This window comes from Guillardia theta (genome assembly GCF_000315625.1).
Source record: "Guillardia theta CCMP2712 unplaced genomic scaffold GUITHscaffold_4, whole genome shotgun sequence".
NCBI lineage: Eukaryota > Cryptophyceae > Pyrenomonadales > Geminigeraceae > Guillardia > Guillardia theta.
In genome coordinates, this window is record NW_005434670.1 from 98,143 (window position 1) to 114,076 (window position 15,934).

A 15,934-nucleotide genomic window follows, 5' to 3' on the forward strand; every position below is an offset into this window, starting at 1 on the left:
GATTCGAAACCTTTGAAAAATGCGAAGAATCCTCCCTCGCTCCTTATGTCTCGAACCACCTGCCGCCCACAATCACCTTCCTCTGCCATTTCTTCCTCTTCCCTCCTCTTTCCCACCCTCCATTCCTCTCCCTCTTCTTCCTCTCCCTCTTCTTCCTCTCCCTCCTCCTCTCCCTCCTCCCTTCTGCTCCTTGTCCTCGTCCTGATCGTCCTGATTTTCACATCCTCCTACCTCGCTGATGGTGAGTTTCCTTCTCATCTCGTTTGCCTGCTTCAGTTCTCACTGACTCATATAGCCGCGACAAGACATGCAGCACAAGAGCGTTCATGTGAGCAAGGAGGTGGGAGAGATAGATACAACAGTATGTCGTAAAAGTGAGACAAACGTCATCGTCATCGTCATCGTCATCGTCGTCGTCGTCATCATCATCATCATCGTCGTCGTCGTCGTCATCATCATCATCACCATCACCATCACCATCATCGTCATCATCTCCATCATCATCATATTGAACATCTTTTGTAGCAATAGCAGGAGCAAACAATCAAGCATAAGAACTCATATCCCGCATCAAGCGATGTCATCACAATCCTGCCTCCCCTCCTCTTCTCCTGCCTGCATGAGGATCTTCACTCGGTCCAGCGGCGCCGTCATGGTTCGGCTCACAGCTCCCGCCGTTATCCCTGCTAGCATGAACTTGAGCGTTCTTGCCGTCTGCTCGCGCAACTGAGGGGGCTCGTCCTCCCATCCTGTCTCCAGGTACGCGTCTGACGGCCTCCACTTGAGCATGCCGACCCTCTTGGGGGGAGGGAACTTGTAGTCGAAGAGCAGCTCGGCTTCGATCTCCGTCTCATGCGACAGGATCTGACGAAAGCTCTCCTCCTCCATTCTTACCCTCCTCTCCTCCTCTCGCGCGACCCCAGAATCCGCTGCCTGTCTCTTCCTCCTCCACGTTGTCAATCTTTCAAGTGGTCGTGCTGAGGAAGAGCAGGAACTGCTCGACACAGTCACATACCAACAAGTCACATTCCAACAAAGCCGTGTCCTCCATTGACGCAGATTCTCTCTCATTAAAGCCTCCTGCAGTCCTTCAAGAGAATCTAGTAACTCAATTTCTTCGTGCTTGCGTCATCTCTCTCGCTTTCTCGCTCCCTCTCCCTCTCCCTCTCCCTCTCCCTACCTCCCTGGCTCCCTCTCTCTCCCTCCCTCTCTCCCTCCCTCCCTCCCTCCCTCCCTCCTCTCCCTCCTCTTCTCCTCAACTTTCCTTCTCTCCCTCTCGTCTTGCACCTTTCTCTCCATACCATACAAGGGAGGCAAAGAAGTTACAGACCGTTACGTGAGCAAAGCCTGGGGGCCTCGGAACTTGCCGGCATGCCGGCAAGTGACTCTTGCCGAGTAAAAGTACACTTGCCCGGCGGCCGGTATGCCGGCGCCCGCCGCACTGCCGTCACTGCGCCGCCGCACTGCCGTCACTGCGCCGCCGCACTTCCGTCACTGCGCCGCCGCAGTGCCAGGTGCCACGGTGGCGGCGGCCTCCGGGCCCGCCCGGCCGCCCGGTCACGCCCCGCCTCAGTTGCCGCAGCTGTCAGACTCGGAGTACAACTGGCCCGGCGGGGCGCGGCCGCTCAGCGGCTGCCGCGTCACGCGGCCGCCCGGCGCCGAGTCACGGAGTCTGGGCCGGCCCGGGGCTCTCGGAGTCCAGAGTCACTGGCCACCGCCGTAGTACGCACGCGGCCCGGCCTGGCGGCGGGCCGCCGCGGGGGCCGGCAGCGGCCACCGTACGCCGGCGCACGCCCCGCAGTGCCGCCGGATGAGCCCCAGTCACCGGATCGTCGGATCATGAGTCAGGATGCCAGACGGTCACCGCACCTCACCGGGTCACAGTCACTGACGGTGCGCCGGGCGGGGCCCCGGCCCGGCCGCCCGGCTCGCGGCGGGCCCCGGAAAGTAATCCTATCATCCCCCTCATTCTCCAGTCCTCATGTACCCCCAGTCAGAGCTCAAGTACCCTTGCTTTAGTGGGAAAATACCGGTAATGCAGGGTTGCGGATCCTCTTTTGCCTCGGTGGGTGGTGCCATGTCAAGGGTGGGTTGATGAAATGTTGCTTGTTCTCAAGGTGGGTACCCTACTACAGAATATTCTTAAGTTCTTACATATGTAATTTGATATACATGTTACCCTGGGCTCTGAAACTTTGACCATGAGCTGTCACGGGTAGGGGTGATCAATAGATTGGGGTGGGGTATTCCGACGGTTTCAAATTGGCGATTATGCGGCCCGTAATGGCGAGGGAGCGGGTAGAGAAGAGAAGGTGGAGGGGGAGAGAAAATGCTAAGTAAGAATGACAGAGGAGAAAAGGAGGATACAACTTAGATGACCATGTGGATAATTGGTGTGACAGACAAACAGTAAACCGACCAACATACACAAGTCCGGTAAAACAGAGGAAAGGTTGGTTTGGTTGCGAGGGAGAAGGAACCGTAGAGCCATGCATGCCAAGTGAAGTTACCATCATGATGATATGACTAGTTTATCAAGACATGTTCAACGTTAGGCAGAGGAAAGGCAAATAGCAGGACTGTGTGAAGGTTGTAAGACAGTGAGACAGGATGAATGTGGAAACGCAAGGAATCTTTCAATATGAGGATGAACTAAAAGAAAAAAACAAATTGATAGACGAGAAACAGAAGATGAAGAAAGCGTGGTTGGAAAGTTTTCTTTACTCTCGCATTTTCTCTCGTAGGATTCTTCAGTTCGATAACGAAATCCTAAACATTTTTATTTGGATCACAAGGATAAGTGTACTATATGTTTTAATGATATTCTCCTGCTTTCAGGTTAGAAGATTCGGAAAAATACGGGTGCTTACAGGTATTCAAAAGAAAGAAGCACGTTTTGCTTGTTTTCGACTGACATTGAGAGTGACAGTTATGGGATCAAGGGCGGCACAAATAATCTAAAGTTGATCTACACCCTCAGCTTCATACCGCATCGATATACTTGCTACTGCAACTTGACTTGATCAACTTTCAATCATGAGAGGATTGAGAATCTTTCTGGGGACCTTGCTCCTCCTACAGCTGTTCGTTTCCTCCACGTCTGCTCTCCGACCCGTTGATCTCGGCAAGCATGCCGTGCCAAAAAGCCGCAAATCACGCCACGGCCCTCGTGCTGATCTCTCGCTTCGTCTGAGGGGAGGGCAGGATGCAGGAGAGAAGAAGGAAGCAACAGAGAAGAAAGAAGAGGTGAATATTGTCTGGGGTCCGCCTCCATTCTGCTCTTCTTTTCTCTGTTTCTGTTGTTCTTTCTTTCTCCTTGTCGATCGTTTCCTTTGATCTGCAGCTATTTCTCAATCTCACTGTTATCCTCCCATCTGCCTCTCCTTCACTCTCTCACTCTCCTTTCCGACCGAATCCCTCCTCACTCTCTCTTCCAGGGTGCCAAGGTGAAGAAGCCACGTGACCCCAACACAAAGTCAAAGACGCGTTCCACCCGTGCTGGCCTTCAGTTTCCTGTAGGAAGGATCCACAGATTCATCAAGCGTAGAGCCCAAGGCGTGAGAATTGCAGGCGGAGCTGCTGTGTACCTGGCAGCTGTGCTGGAGTATCTCACTGCGGAGGTAAGCATTGACTGGATGTGCGGGCATGAGGGAGGAGTTTACACAGCTTTTTGATATCTGCGCGATCTTCTAGCATCAAAAGCTCTGTAGCTGAAATGCCTAAGTTGTACGCCAAGCAAGGAAAGAGAGATGTAGAAGCGGGGGAGGAGGGAGGTTGTGTTTAGTAGGGCGTGAGTGGATAGGGGCCGAATGCAGGGACAAGAAAAGAAAATGTGGGAGAAGAGAAAGCTGTGCAAGGAGCAAACGAGGACATTGACTCGTCGGCAGGTGCTCGAGCTTGCCGGAAACGCTGCAAGGGACAACAAGAAGACGAGGTAGTAAAGAACATGCTGATCACCTGCTGGGAGGTGCTGACCAGAAGAATCAACAGGATCATTCCTCGTCACATCCAGCTTGCCATCAGGAACGACGAGGAGCTGAACAAGTTGCTGGGACATGTGAGATGATGGAGGAACGAGGGTGAGACTGGGGATTGATGGAGGAGTAGGTTACCATCGCTGCTGGAGGCGTCCTTCCAAACATTCACAGCGCTCTTCTTCCGAAAGATGTAAGTTTGTTGGACTGGGTGAACTGTACTGATGTTGAGAGCATTAGAGCGGGAAGGGGGAGAAGAAGGATCATGGAGACAAGGGTGATCACGGAGATAAGGCTGAGCAAGCGGAGAAGGCGGAAGCAGCGAAATGAAGGATATAAGCTAACTAATGTAATATGTGATGAAATAAATCCCCGAAGTCAGTTGATTGATATGGATGTATGAAACGACTATCGAAAAGAGATTGGAACTTGACAAAATTCAGACTAAACCCTAAAACATAACATTTCAATAAGATTGACATTGAGATCGGGACACTTGTTTGAGACACATTCAGCTCCTCATTTATTTACAAGCGATGACTGTTTACTTGCAAAGACCAGTGTCGACGGCAGCAGCAGCACAGGACTTGAAGTTGGGGATCTGAGTGATGAACTCGATGGGTCCCTTGCCGGTGAGGAAGTAGTGGTGGGTCATGCCAGAGATGGCGATCATGGCAAGGCGGCCGTTCTTGACCTCAGTGACCTGGCGGCGAGCGAAGGTCTCGGGGTCGTTCTTGAGGCCAAGGGGATCGAAGCCGATGTCACCGGTTCCGTCGACAGTTCCGTTGGCGAGCTTGAGGAGGAAGGGGAGCTCAAGGAGGCCAATGAAGAAGAGAACCTGCCAGAGGGCGCCAGACTTGATGGCGGCGTCGTGGAGGCCCCACATCTTCTCGCCCTTGTACCACTTGTCGATGAAGGGGAAGTGGTAGAGATCCTGGACGATGGATCCGGTGGCGGCGAGCATGCAGATACGTCCGTGCTTGATCTCAGCCTCACGGGCCCAGATCACGTCACCGACAGCTCCGAAGAGTCCTCCGTTGACGGCCCAGTCAGCACCCTCGCTGTCCCAGGCGGGAAGGCCATCAGAGCGGTAGGAAAAGCGGTTGCTCTGCATGGACATCTTGCTGACAGCGGAAGCGCCTGTTCAGAACAAACATCAGCATGAACACTCTTTTGGTCCTCCCTAGCACCCTCAACCCTCTAAGTACAAGATTGGTACTCACGGTTAGCACGGATGGGGAGGGACGAAGGAGCGAAGGCGGCGGCCGAGGCGGCGAGGCCGAGGAGAGCGCATGCGCGGATCATGGCGGCTTCTGCCCTCCGCTCCTCTTCCCTTGCTTAAGAAGGGAACGCTCTCCCCCTCCCCCTACCCCACCTTCTTGCTATCCTACCCCTCTTCTGTACCCTACCCCAAGCAAATCGGCCTATCTCTTGTCCCACCCCCTTGCTGGTCCTTCTCTCCCTGCCTTGGGCTCTAGGAAATTCAGCTGGTCATACCGAGTATAACCACCACTTCCTAGGGGAAGTTTTTACCTATACCACCCCCCTGGATTCATAGGAACGATCACCCCACCTACTTGGACAATGTGAAGACCCAACGAGCATTTGTCGGTCCCACATTCGACCCTACCCCCTGTCATTGTTGCTCGACTTGTAGGGGTATCGGGCCGCCAGGGTGCTTCTGAAGGTTATCAGTACAAAGATCTTTGGGGAATAGGGGGTGGGGGTTATCGAATAACTTTTTAGTATTTTAACAGTACCAGAACCCTCACAGGTACAAATTTGTTGCAGCAGAGTGTAGAAGGGACGATATTGAATCCGATAGGTAACCCAGGAATACATCTATTTTAAACTCATTACGAGTTTTACAGTACCGACAGGGGTACCAAGTACGCTTAAAATTGTTTTAATGGTTGTTGTATAGAAGTGAAAGAAACTCCGTTGCGGCCCATCAAAGCGCCAAAGGTTGCAGTTTCGAGAATCGTTCGGCCATCGTAAACCCGTAATTTCACAGGATCCTCATGTACAAGTGTATTGTAAGCCTGAAAACTCTCCCCAATATTTCATATTTGATTCCTCTTCCCGAATATCTTCTATGATTTTTCAGTGTTGTAGCTTGCTGATTGGCTTTACTTGCTTGCTCGTCAATCCCTGGCATGGGCCCCGTCTTTAAAACGATTTTGTTACTTTCTTTTTAACTAATGCATCTAAATTTATTCGGTCCTATCGTTTCCTGACCCACCCCCCAACAAATCCTCGTGACATGTCACGAGGACTGAGCCCACCCCGAAGACCCCACCCCCTCGGATGTTACCCCTTTTCTTCGAACCAACCTTCCACCCTTCGAATTGCAGCAATCAGATTACACCACCCTCCATCAAGGCCTCAGGTAAAGGAGCCCCAGCGACCGCATTGAAGTCTCTTGTTTCATCTTTTCGGCATTCTTGTACCAAGGCCTTCCCTTCAACCTCTCATCCAAAAATCCTTTGCCGAGTACCCTTGCATACCCCCACCCCACACTTCATCATCTTTTTTTTCTTCCTTCCTTTGTCTTATTTTACTCTGACAGCTCCCCTGTTATTGGGAAAGGGGGTGGGTCCACGGGGTACCTTGCAGGTGTTTGAAACGAAACTACTCTTTTTCGATCGCCACTTGGACATGGGTGGGTGGCTACTTGGGGCGTATCAGATCCGGAACTGGGGTGGGTGGTCTGTTTATTTACAAGCATTTGTTAACTGTTAAAAGTCTTCAGCTCCCTACCTGTATTTTTAAAATGTGTTTCTGTTTTAACAAAAACTACTTTTATTCAATAATGAGTTTTACGATGCTTGCCAATGACATCTTTTGACGATAAGTCGCATCCGGCAGGGGTACATAATTAATCAGGGTGGGTGCTTCTTGGTCCTTCTTGTAGCTGGTTGCACCCACTTACGACCGATTGTAACCATACTAAACTTTATACAATATATTGAGTAATCTATATGTGGTTGAAATTCAATTATATTACACGAGGTATTTCGATATGTTCGAAGAAGCAAGGCACAGCGTCCGAAAATATTCATTCGGTCTTAAACTCGTAAGAGCAGTACTGGGTTCCTACCTGGTACAAATTTAATAAAGGTCCAAAAAGGGGTTTGTTACTCTTCTTACACTTTTAAATTGAGATACCGAAGTCGTTTTAAATTCTGTACCTATCCTACAAGATTGGTACCATGAACTACCAGTCTCTCTACCACCCTCATAGTACCAGAGTGACCACCACCCCCTTTTTGAATACCACCCCTTGACGAAACTTACCCCACCTATCTCAGGCAATGAACCATGGGCCTTTCACCCACTCTTTCCCCTTGGAAATGACCTGACCGGTACCCACCCCTACCTTGAATAGCCTCTCATTTCTCTGACACCCCTACCCATTTTCTTCCCACAAAGGACTACCCCACCCCCATCGTTCCCTGCTCCCCCGCCCTCCTCCTACTTAACCCCCGAGGCGACGGCGCTGCAGCACCAGAGCCGCCGCCATGTTCCGTGCTCTCCTTCTTGCCGCCTGCATGGCCTCCGCCTCGGCTTTCATGCCGACCACCTCCGTCCTCCCCAAGGCTGCCACTGCCCGCGCTGCCGTCTCCCGTGGACCCAGCATGCAGGACCGCTTTGCCTACAAGACCTCCTGCGGATATGACATTGAGGCTCCCTACTGGGCTGTCAACGGAGGAGTCTTTGGATGGCCGGACGTGATCTGGGCTCGTGAGGCTGAGGTCAAGCACGGACGCATTGCTATGCTCGCCGCCACTGGTCTCATCGTCCAGGACCTCTTCACCTTCCCCTTCTACAGCAAGTGGTACACCGGCGAGAAGGTCTGGGCCCTCCACGACAAGCTCGTCAAGGTTGGCGCTGCCTGGCAGGTTCTCCTCTTCCTCTTTGCCCTCGAGATCCCCTTCATCCAGAAGGCCATTGACGGAACCCTCGATGGAACTGGTGACTATGGCTTCGATCCCCTTGGCCTCAAGTCCGACCGCCGTGCCGTGACTGAGATCAAGAACGGCCGCCTTGCCATGATCGCCTTCGGAGGAATGATGCAGCACTACCTCCTCACCGGCAAGGGACCTGTTCAGTTCATCACCCAGATCCCCAACTTCAAGTCTTGCGTTGCCAACGCTGCCGCCCTCCCCGGCGCCAAGGTTGCTTCCCTCCCCTTCTTCGGCAAGACCCTCGAGGTTGCCTCTGCCCTCTGCAGGTAAATGTTGTGGCGTAGTGCATACAAAGGTTTGCTGGAAATAAAAACATGCTTACCGCAAGTTATGTTGTTACATCCATGGACATTCTTCGCTTGTTCATATCTAAATTAGCCATGGAGATCGTGCAGTGTGCTGAATGTTCAGTGTGATCTTTTGAATCCTTGTTTTGGCAATGTTTATATACATCAGAAGACTGATATTCCAATCTCTTGGCTCGCGCTTACCGACTCGTTGAGATTTGCCTACCACCAAGTTAACACTCTCCTCTCTCCTCGTATCCTCACCGGCCAGTCGTGCTCAGGTTGATACTTCTCAATTCCTTCAACATAGGAGTAGGATACATCCTTGCAGCGCACCTGCACCATCCTTACATTCTCTTTCCAACCTCCTCCCCATCTTGTCTTCCTCCCTGCCCCTTTCCTCGCTAATCCCCTGCCTTTCTCCCTCTTCGAATCTCTCCTCTCCTGCCTGATTCCCCTGTCCTTACCTCATGGTAGTGAACGTCTTCTGGTTCCACGTAGAGCATCGGCTGCCATGCGAGGCAGAGCACAGCTGCTGCGATGCCGAGCAGGACGTAGGTGACGGAGACTTCGGATGATGGAGGACAAACGATCTGCGTAGGACACGTTGCCACCACCTGCTATTTGTTAGCCTCCTACTCCATACAATCCTTGCCCTCTCCTTTATGCACCCTCCTCTGCTGCGGCTCCCCTTCCCCTTTTGTCGACTCACCGTGTAGAAGAACGGAGCAATGCAGAGGTGGAGGAGAAGCGACAAGGGCGCGATGTAGACAGTCGCCACGTTTGCCACCTCGTCGTTGCAGAGTGCAGGCTGAGCACAAGTCAGGAGGGGCGGGGGGGAGAAGGGGAAGCGGGGGAGTGGGTGAAGAAAAGAAAGCAGCAGGGGGAAGGAGTGGAAGGAGGGGAAGAGGGATGGGTAAGGGATAGGGGAGAGATATGGGGAAGCAGGAGGAGGAGGAGGAGGAGGAGGAGGAGGAGCTTCATTGAGTGTTGACCTTCTTGTAAAGCCTCAAGACGTTGAATTTGTCAATCCAGAACGTGACGATACACAAGATGGTGATGAGCCTGTAAAATGAGAGACGTGAGGAAAGAGTAGAGAAGAGGAGGGGAGGGAGGGGAGAGGGAGGGAGGAGAGGAGGGGAGGGAGAGGATATGGTGGTGTGAAAACATGCGACTGAGCCAGTGGGGATGGTAAGCAGCAATCGTTGATAATCTGATCTCACCAATAGTTGAGGGGCATGGCTGATCCCAAGGCGAGAGCGAGAGTGAAATGCTTGAGAATCATCTGGAGTACGAGTTGTCACAAGAGTTGAAGACATGAGATGAAGAGATGATGGTGATGATGGCGATGCTGATGATGATTGTGATAATGATGGTGACGACCATGACTATGACTATGACTATGACTATGACTATGACTACTATGCTGATGAGGAGGAGGATAGGTATCATGAAGCAATTGGATTTCTCACCTGATATCTCATGCCAAGTGAAAGTTCTGGCGCCTGACAAAAGAATCATGCCACCTCACACTATGATGAATCATGGATATCATATCAAGAATTGAGTGTCAACTGAAAACATCTCCTCTCCCTTCCTGTTCTCCCCTCTCCCTTCTTCTCCTCTCCCTTCCTGTTCTGCCCTCTCTCTTCTTCCCCCTTCGCTCTTCACCACATCATCTCAGTAGCCTCTCATGTCTTCAACCTCATAAACTCTGTTGAGTCGCTTCTGTGTCAAACACTTGGGCCCTTGCATTTTTCTGCATCAACAAACTCGTCAGACGTCTCAGTTTCCTCCACTTGCTCAGCACACTAAGACAGCATACACGCTTCCACAACATCCATAACAATCATCATCATCTTGAACGTCACAGTCCTCTTCATCATATCACACAGCAGCAGGTGGTGGCGGTGGTGGTGGAGGAGGAGGACAAACTAAGTCTGCACACAACACATACCGGGGCAGAATGACGTCGAAAGGGCGGAAGAACTCAATCAGGTTCATGAGGACCGCATCTCCGACAATAACTCCGACTGCAAACTCCTTCACTCCTCCTCCCTCAGCACATCGATACTTCACCTATCATCGACCCTCCATCAGCAAACCAGTGGGCCCAGTTCGTGACTCCCTGCCATGTCGTCAGCCGCCATGGCGCTCAAGGAACGAACTTGCTCACACTCTCGTTCCTGCTCGCGTCCCAGAAGACAAGCGCGGCAAGAAGCGTGTTGAGCACCTGCTGGTGTCACAGGAGAATCGCCGACATTCGAGTGAGACCTGAAATAGCCAGAGTCTCCACATGATATAAACCTGGACGAGAAAGTCAGACGCGAGGTGCGATACTTGTATCGGAGATGGTGTTGGTAGTGGTGGTGGAGGAGGAGGAGAGGGGGAAGAGGAAGAGGACGTGGAGGAGTGGGAGGGGGAGGGGAAAACGGGGGGGTAGGGAGGAGGAGGAGAAAGGGGGGGGGGAGGGAGGAAGTGGAGTGGGGCGGGGAGAGGTTGGGGAGAGGTTGAGCAGGAGTGGGGAAGGGGCAAAAGGGGAAGGGGGGAGGAATAGAAGGGAGAAAGATACTTCTGAGATCGATTCTTACCTCTTGAGTACTCTTGGTGATATGAGATTCTTCCAAACACAGGCGAAAAGGAGTTGAGCAATTGCCAAGGGAAGGGAAGAAAAGGAAGAAGCGAAGAAATGCGCAAGTCAGTTGATAGGTACCAGCGGGAGAGGAGGCAATTTACCAAGACGTGTAATGACCGGCATCAAAACAAACATGGCGACGTTGCTCACAATGATGATTATGACCTAATCCACGTTAGAAGCACAGAAATAATCATGAAAGAACAGAAAGATTCAAGTAAATCATGCAGCAACAAGTCTTGTTGATGGAAACATGAGACAAGTCGTCATCAAGAATCGTTGTTACTAGCATGCACGCTATGGTAGATTCATCATATAATCTTGAACATGATCGTTCCTCTGACCGACTTTTGTTTTCTCGTTTTGTAATCACACATCGCACATCGCCACTACCATCCTTGACTGACCGAGAGAAAGTTAAGAAGTCCGGAGAACCACAACCCTTGTTCGATCGCTGTTGGTAGGAAGAAGTGCTTCCCGTTCACAGCTGCTATCAAACCTGCAGTAGACATTCAGCATTGTCTTGATCTATATAGAACAATGAAACATGTTCTTTGCTATCCTCCATATGATCCTCATCCGACACTTCCAGACACAGCCCACTTCACTCCTCCTCTCCCTCCTCCTCCTCCTCCTCTTCCTCTTCCTCCTCCTCCTCCTCATCATCATCATCATCATTCAAACTCCTCCTCCTCCTCCTCCTCATTATCAAATCCAATCAACATGAACTTGAGACCTGTTGCGATGAGGAGGAGGAACAGCGAGAAGACAGAAGTGCTAGCAACACGGAGGGCTCTCATATTTGGCTTGACCTGCTCTCAAAGTCAGACCGCTGCCCTCGACTTGTCTACTGTTTGACCTCCAAGTTCTCCCAAAGGATATCGGACGGTTGAGGTGCTATCTTTACCTGCCAGCCTGTCAGTCTCGCAAGACGTTAACAACATGTCAACTGCAGACTTTGAGGGGGATGGTCTGCCGGAAAAGACTCGTAGTGTGATTCGATTTGCCGAAGAGATTGGAGAAGAAGTTCTGAAATAACCTCATGATTGGTTCAACGGAAAAGCCTCAGATGCACACAGCGATGAATGGCAACACAAGAAAATGAACAACTTGTCTTGTCGAGAACATGCCAATTCATCATCTCACCGACTGTTTGTAATCCATCCGGCATCTTCGTGAAGAGCTTTCGAGCTGATGATTCATTCACTCCATCGTATAACTTTGTTCCTCACAAAAGCATCTCACCTTGAATGTCACAAACGCCAGACCGCAACATCTCGGGCATCGCTCATGTTCCAGTTGATGTTTACGGATGTCACTCAGCACTGGTGAAGTCAAACATGTCAATGTAAAATGTCACCGCGATCGATTTCTGCGACTGATTCCATAACACAAGACAACACCACACAAAACTGAATGTTTGAAGGGAACTACTGTAAAACAGCACAAGGAGCAATCATATCTCCAGTACAACAAGCAATTTGTCTTCATCTCCATCATCTTTGTCTCTTCATCTTCCTCATCATCGCGCCCACACCTTCGTCTAGCGTTCTCTGTGCGTTCGTGTGGCCCTCTGAGGCTTCAGGAAACTGAAAGGAAAAAACGTCAAACAGCATGGAGAACGCAAGGGCATGATTCCTCGAGGGGAGAAGCCAGTTGGATGTCGAACTGCTCCAGATCCTCCTCCGCCTTCTCTTTCACACTCATGAGCTGAGAGCGCTGCAGGGCAAGAGGTCAGACATGGCATAGTGACATTTGCTCTACCTTGGCGTATCCCTTGTAGCAGAGGTAAACATGCTCGATCTGTCCATATCTGATTTCGAAAGGTTGAGAATGATAGTTTACGTCAACATCTTGGATGATTCGGTTGTTACCTTCCAAAGTGATCGAGAATCTCTTCTCTCGTCGCATTCTCTGCAGGTAAGGAAGCGGGTCAACGAGTCTTGAATCTCAACCTTTTGGTGTTTCACCTGGCAAGTTCGAAACGAGGATGCTGTAGTCCGCAGCAGTGATAATCTTCGTCTCGATCTCTTTCCTCGCAAGGAGCTGTCTTCTCCTAACGTTACTTGTCATGCCTTTGACCTGCAACCATCATCCCCTCGACAGACCTATAGTAGATGAGGAAGAAGAGAAAAGCGAGAGAGCACAAGAAATCCATGATGCTGTTTGGTGAAGTTAGACACAGATTCAGTACGAGGACGACGTACCTGTGAAGAAGAAGAGGCTGATGTGGAGGACGGTTGCCCAGTGTGCTAGCAACTAATGTACAGGGTGAACAAGTTCAACAAGATTCGCATCGTCAGGACACCAAGAAGATTCCGCGGGAATCCGATCTGCTCATCTTTCAGCGCCACTAGTAGGAGGATGACAACCATCACGGAAATCACCTTCTCTGCAGGATCGAAGGCATACGATCCTTGAAAATTGCTTATCATCACCTGCGATCATGGGATCAATCTCATCTTCATCTTCCTTTGTCTTCTCACAGGTAGAGTAAGAACAGACATCAGGCCCAAGACCTGACAGCTGCAGTCGGCAACCACCGTCAACCACAAAGAACAAGCTCACCAAACCAGCGTAGAACACGAAATAGAAGTACAACCCAACTCCTGTTCCCAACTTCCCTAACCTGCCGGCAAGTCGCAGTCAAACCGAACATCTCAGGGAGCAAGAAGGCAGGAGCAAGTGCAGCACAAGAAACTTCATCATCACCTCGCTAATGGTGTTCCCAATTCGTAGAGATCTCCCGATTCATCTCGAACCTGGAGGCAACGAGATCATTCAACAGGCAGGCGGTTCGAGTTTCTGTGCTCACCACAGCATCTTTGGCGTATCTCTCTGCTTGTTTCACATCAAGATTCCTCGTGCCTGTCGGTTTGTTCCAGAATGGCTGCAAGGAGGAATTGTTGTGATGAGTCGAAAGCTCAAGACAGCTCTTACCTCTCGTTGTGCGGGAGAAAGCAATGGTGCCGTCTCAGCGACCATCTCTCTCCCTGTGCAAGGTATCAGATAAGACAAACATACCAGACACACTTATTTGTTGTTCACCTTCAATGTCTTCAAAGGTCTTGCGAGGCGAAATTCTTGCTTCTGTTCCTAACAAACTGTCACACTCTCCTGACCCTGAAAGGATACGTCAGGTCGACGCAGCTCATGCATGTGTTGCAGGCAATAATGTGAATGATCGTCCCGCCCGAACTTTCTTTATCATAAACTGTGCCGACGTCTTTCTACCTATCCTGATAACCGCCAAAGTTGTCTTGCCTCGTTCATCGTTATGCCCTCTTCGTCTCTTTTACTCCTGCTCCACCGCAGCCATCATCTGCCTACATTTCTTCCACTACCACCGCATACACACAGTGTTTGACACATCACTGCCACGATCGCATGCCGGAAATGGCTCTTCATCTCCTTTCACACCCTTTCTCCTTCAGAATCCTTTCATCTCCCAATCCCGTCCTTCCTCAAATTCCCACCAGCAGTTTACAGGATAAGATTGTACTGAGTATCCGTCTCCTCCTTTCATTCTCCTCCTCCACCATTGCTCTCTGTTCCATTTTCAGCATATTTGCGCCTTCGGAGAAAAAAGTGTTTTCACTGGAAGTACTTGGTTGACACAATTTTGAAAACTTAATCTGAAATTTGAATACTAATAAATAAATTATCAAAATATTTTATCAAGTTTTGAAACTTTCCTGAAAGTTTGCCATTTCATGCATTGTCATCGGATAATTTAATTCAAATCCAATACATATTTCAAATATAGCCTGTAAGGTTCAACTAGAGTTCAACATTGTCTGGAGCCAGTGCGGGGATGTGGCCAGGATTTCAGTCCCTTGCCATGTTCTCATCATGGCATCGAGTTGTTCTTCCTCTTCTCTGACAGCAAATTCCAACAATCAGGGTGAGAACATGGCATTGCCCCCTCTCCTGTATCCTGACATGTAAGCGCTAAAGGCGGGATGGAAGTCGACGGTTTGATCCGGTGATCGAGATCTTGACTGACCTCTGGCGGCTCTGCCATGTCTGACATCGAGGCGTTCAGGCGTGTTGCTGACGTGCTCGAATCCTTCAAGCCTCTCCTGTTGGATCTGAGGAAAGAGGAGCGAGACGTCAATGGCAAGTATGATGAAAGCGTGCGAGCATGGAAGGAGACGAAGGAAGCAAAGACGGTATGTGAGACTGAAACATGAGATCGAGCGAGCATGCTGAGCGAGCATGTCGAGTAATTCCTTGAACTGACTCCCGTCAACACAACAGGCGGCAGAGGTCAAGAGATTGCTGAGAACGCGGAACATGTACAGGGAAGCGCTGAAAGATGCCATCGACGCAATGACGGAAGTCCGAGGATTGTTGGACGAAGGGCTCGCAACAAGAAAGGAGGGGGGGGACGCAGAAGCCGTAGGTAAGCCAGACAACGCATGTTTCTTGGAGCAGTACGGAGCAAAGGCGGATCGAGTGGAGCAACTCCTTGGGGAGTGGAGGGGGAGGATATCGATGCTCGGGGCGAATCTTGATGGGGTACAGGGCTCGGATGGCAAGGAGAGGAGCAACAAGCTCCAGCACAGTCACAGCACGAGATCGCAGCTGCTGAGGGTCGAGGAGGAAGAGATCCGACGGAGCTGCTCCAAATCAGCCGGCAAGCAGATATTGGAGGTGAGAGGGAGCGAGTGAGGAGGATGCAAACATGAACGTTTTGTTCCGGCCAACGTCGTGACTCATTCGAACATGAAAGCTTTGTTCCTTGCTGCTGTTGTGACTCCGCTGGCAGGTTGTCAGAAGTCTGAGGGAGGTCGAGGGCTCGTTGAGTTTCCATTCCTCGCTGCTCGCTGCTCAGGAGACGATCGTCAAGGTCGGTACACCCCCGCCCATCCCTTGCTCCTCTGCCGTCGCTCAGATGCCCTGCAGGAGTCCAGCTACACTAAGGATAACTTCGCATATGGATCGACTCCTTATCATGTACGACATCTGCACCTTCCATTGACAACCCTCCCTCCCTCCCCTCCCTCCCTCCCTGGCTCCCTCCCTCCCTGGCTCCCTCCCTTCCCTCCCTTCCCTTCCCTCCCTTCC

General features: G+C 50.9%; 6 protein-coding genes across 6 annotated transcripts in view; 3 read left to right on the plus strand and 3 right to left on the minus strand.

Moving 5' to 3' along the window:
- Positions 1-570: 570 nt before the first annotated feature.
- On the minus strand, positions 571-888 carry GUITHDRAFT_100175 (hypothetical protein; the record flags this gene model as incomplete). The annotated part of the gene is made up of 1 exon (XM_005840848.1): positions 571-888. The coding sequence occupies one exon, from the start codon at positions 886-888 to the stop codon at positions 571-573; it is 318 nt and encodes a 105-aa protein (XP_005840905.1).
- Positions 889-3,036: 2,148 nt separating this feature from the next.
- Positions 3,037-4,304, plus strand: H2ANM (putative Nucleomorph-targeted precursor protein; the record flags this gene model as incomplete). The annotated part of the gene is made up of 6 exons (XM_005840849.1): positions 3,037-3,246; positions 3,438-3,620; positions 3,888-3,934; positions 3,991-4,057; positions 4,108-4,167; positions 4,215-4,304. 6 exons carry the CDS (start codon positions 3,037-3,039, stop codon positions 4,302-4,304), a joined length of 657 nt encoding a protein of 218 aa, XP_005840906.1.
- Positions 4,305-4,437: 133 nt separating this feature from the next.
- Lhcr11 (light-harvesting Chl a protein 11) lies at positions 4,438-5,281 on the minus strand (the record flags this gene model as incomplete). Its single annotated transcript, XM_005840850.1, has 2 exons — positions 4,438-5,114; positions 5,198-5,281. Coding segments are annotated over 2 exons (680 nt in total), but the record flags the coding sequence as incomplete, so codon positions are not given.
- A 2,199-nt stretch (positions 5,282-7,480) lies between these two features.
- Positions 7,481-8,276, plus strand: Lhcr13 (light-harvesting Chl a protein 13). The gene has a single exon (XM_005840851.1). It carries the CDS (start codon positions 7,496-7,498, stop codon positions 8,210-8,212), a length of 717 nt encoding a protein of 238 aa, XP_005840908.1. The 5' UTR covers positions 7,481-7,495; the 3' UTR covers positions 8,213-8,276.
- Positions 8,277-8,369: 93 nt separating this feature from the next.
- GUITHDRAFT_160745 (hypothetical protein) lies at positions 8,370-14,272 on the minus strand (the record flags this gene model as incomplete). Its single annotated transcript, XM_005840852.1, has 33 exons — positions 8,370-8,451; positions 8,494-8,565; positions 8,697-8,846; positions 8,942-9,040; positions 9,225-9,294; positions 9,453-9,514; positions 9,702-9,734; positions 9,934-9,988; positions 10,187-10,262; positions 10,309-10,357; positions 10,406-10,462; positions 10,504-10,536; positions 10,943-11,029; positions 11,272-11,363; positions 11,601-11,676; positions 11,724-11,771; positions 12,110-12,189; positions 12,402-12,453; positions 12,503-12,583; positions 12,629-12,677; positions 12,739-12,778; positions 12,835-12,920; positions 12,973-13,026; positions 13,072-13,123; positions 13,173-13,197; positions 13,252-13,302; positions 13,351-13,383; positions 13,433-13,493; positions 13,577-13,626; positions 13,680-13,754; positions 13,805-13,857; positions 13,913-13,987; positions 14,209-14,272. 33 exons carry the CDS (start codon positions 14,270-14,272, stop codon positions 8,395-8,397), a joined length of 2,097 nt encoding a protein of 698 aa, XP_005840909.1. The 3' UTR covers positions 8,370-8,394.
- A 614-nt stretch (positions 14,273-14,886) lies between these two features.
- The window catches only part of GUITHDRAFT_132369 (hypothetical protein), a gene marked incomplete at both ends in the record, with an annotated part of 2,688 nt that continues 1,640 nt past the window's right edge, over positions 14,887-15,934 (plus strand). Inside the window, 4 exons of the mRNA XM_005840853.1 lie at positions 14,887-15,036; positions 15,125-15,520; positions 15,636-15,716; positions 15,773-15,823. Coding sequence (XP_005840910.1) covers positions 14,887-15,036; positions 15,125-15,520; positions 15,636-15,716; positions 15,773-15,823 — 678 coding nt within the window. The remainder of the gene's footprint in view (positions 15,037-15,124; positions 15,521-15,635; positions 15,717-15,772; positions 15,824-15,934) is intronic.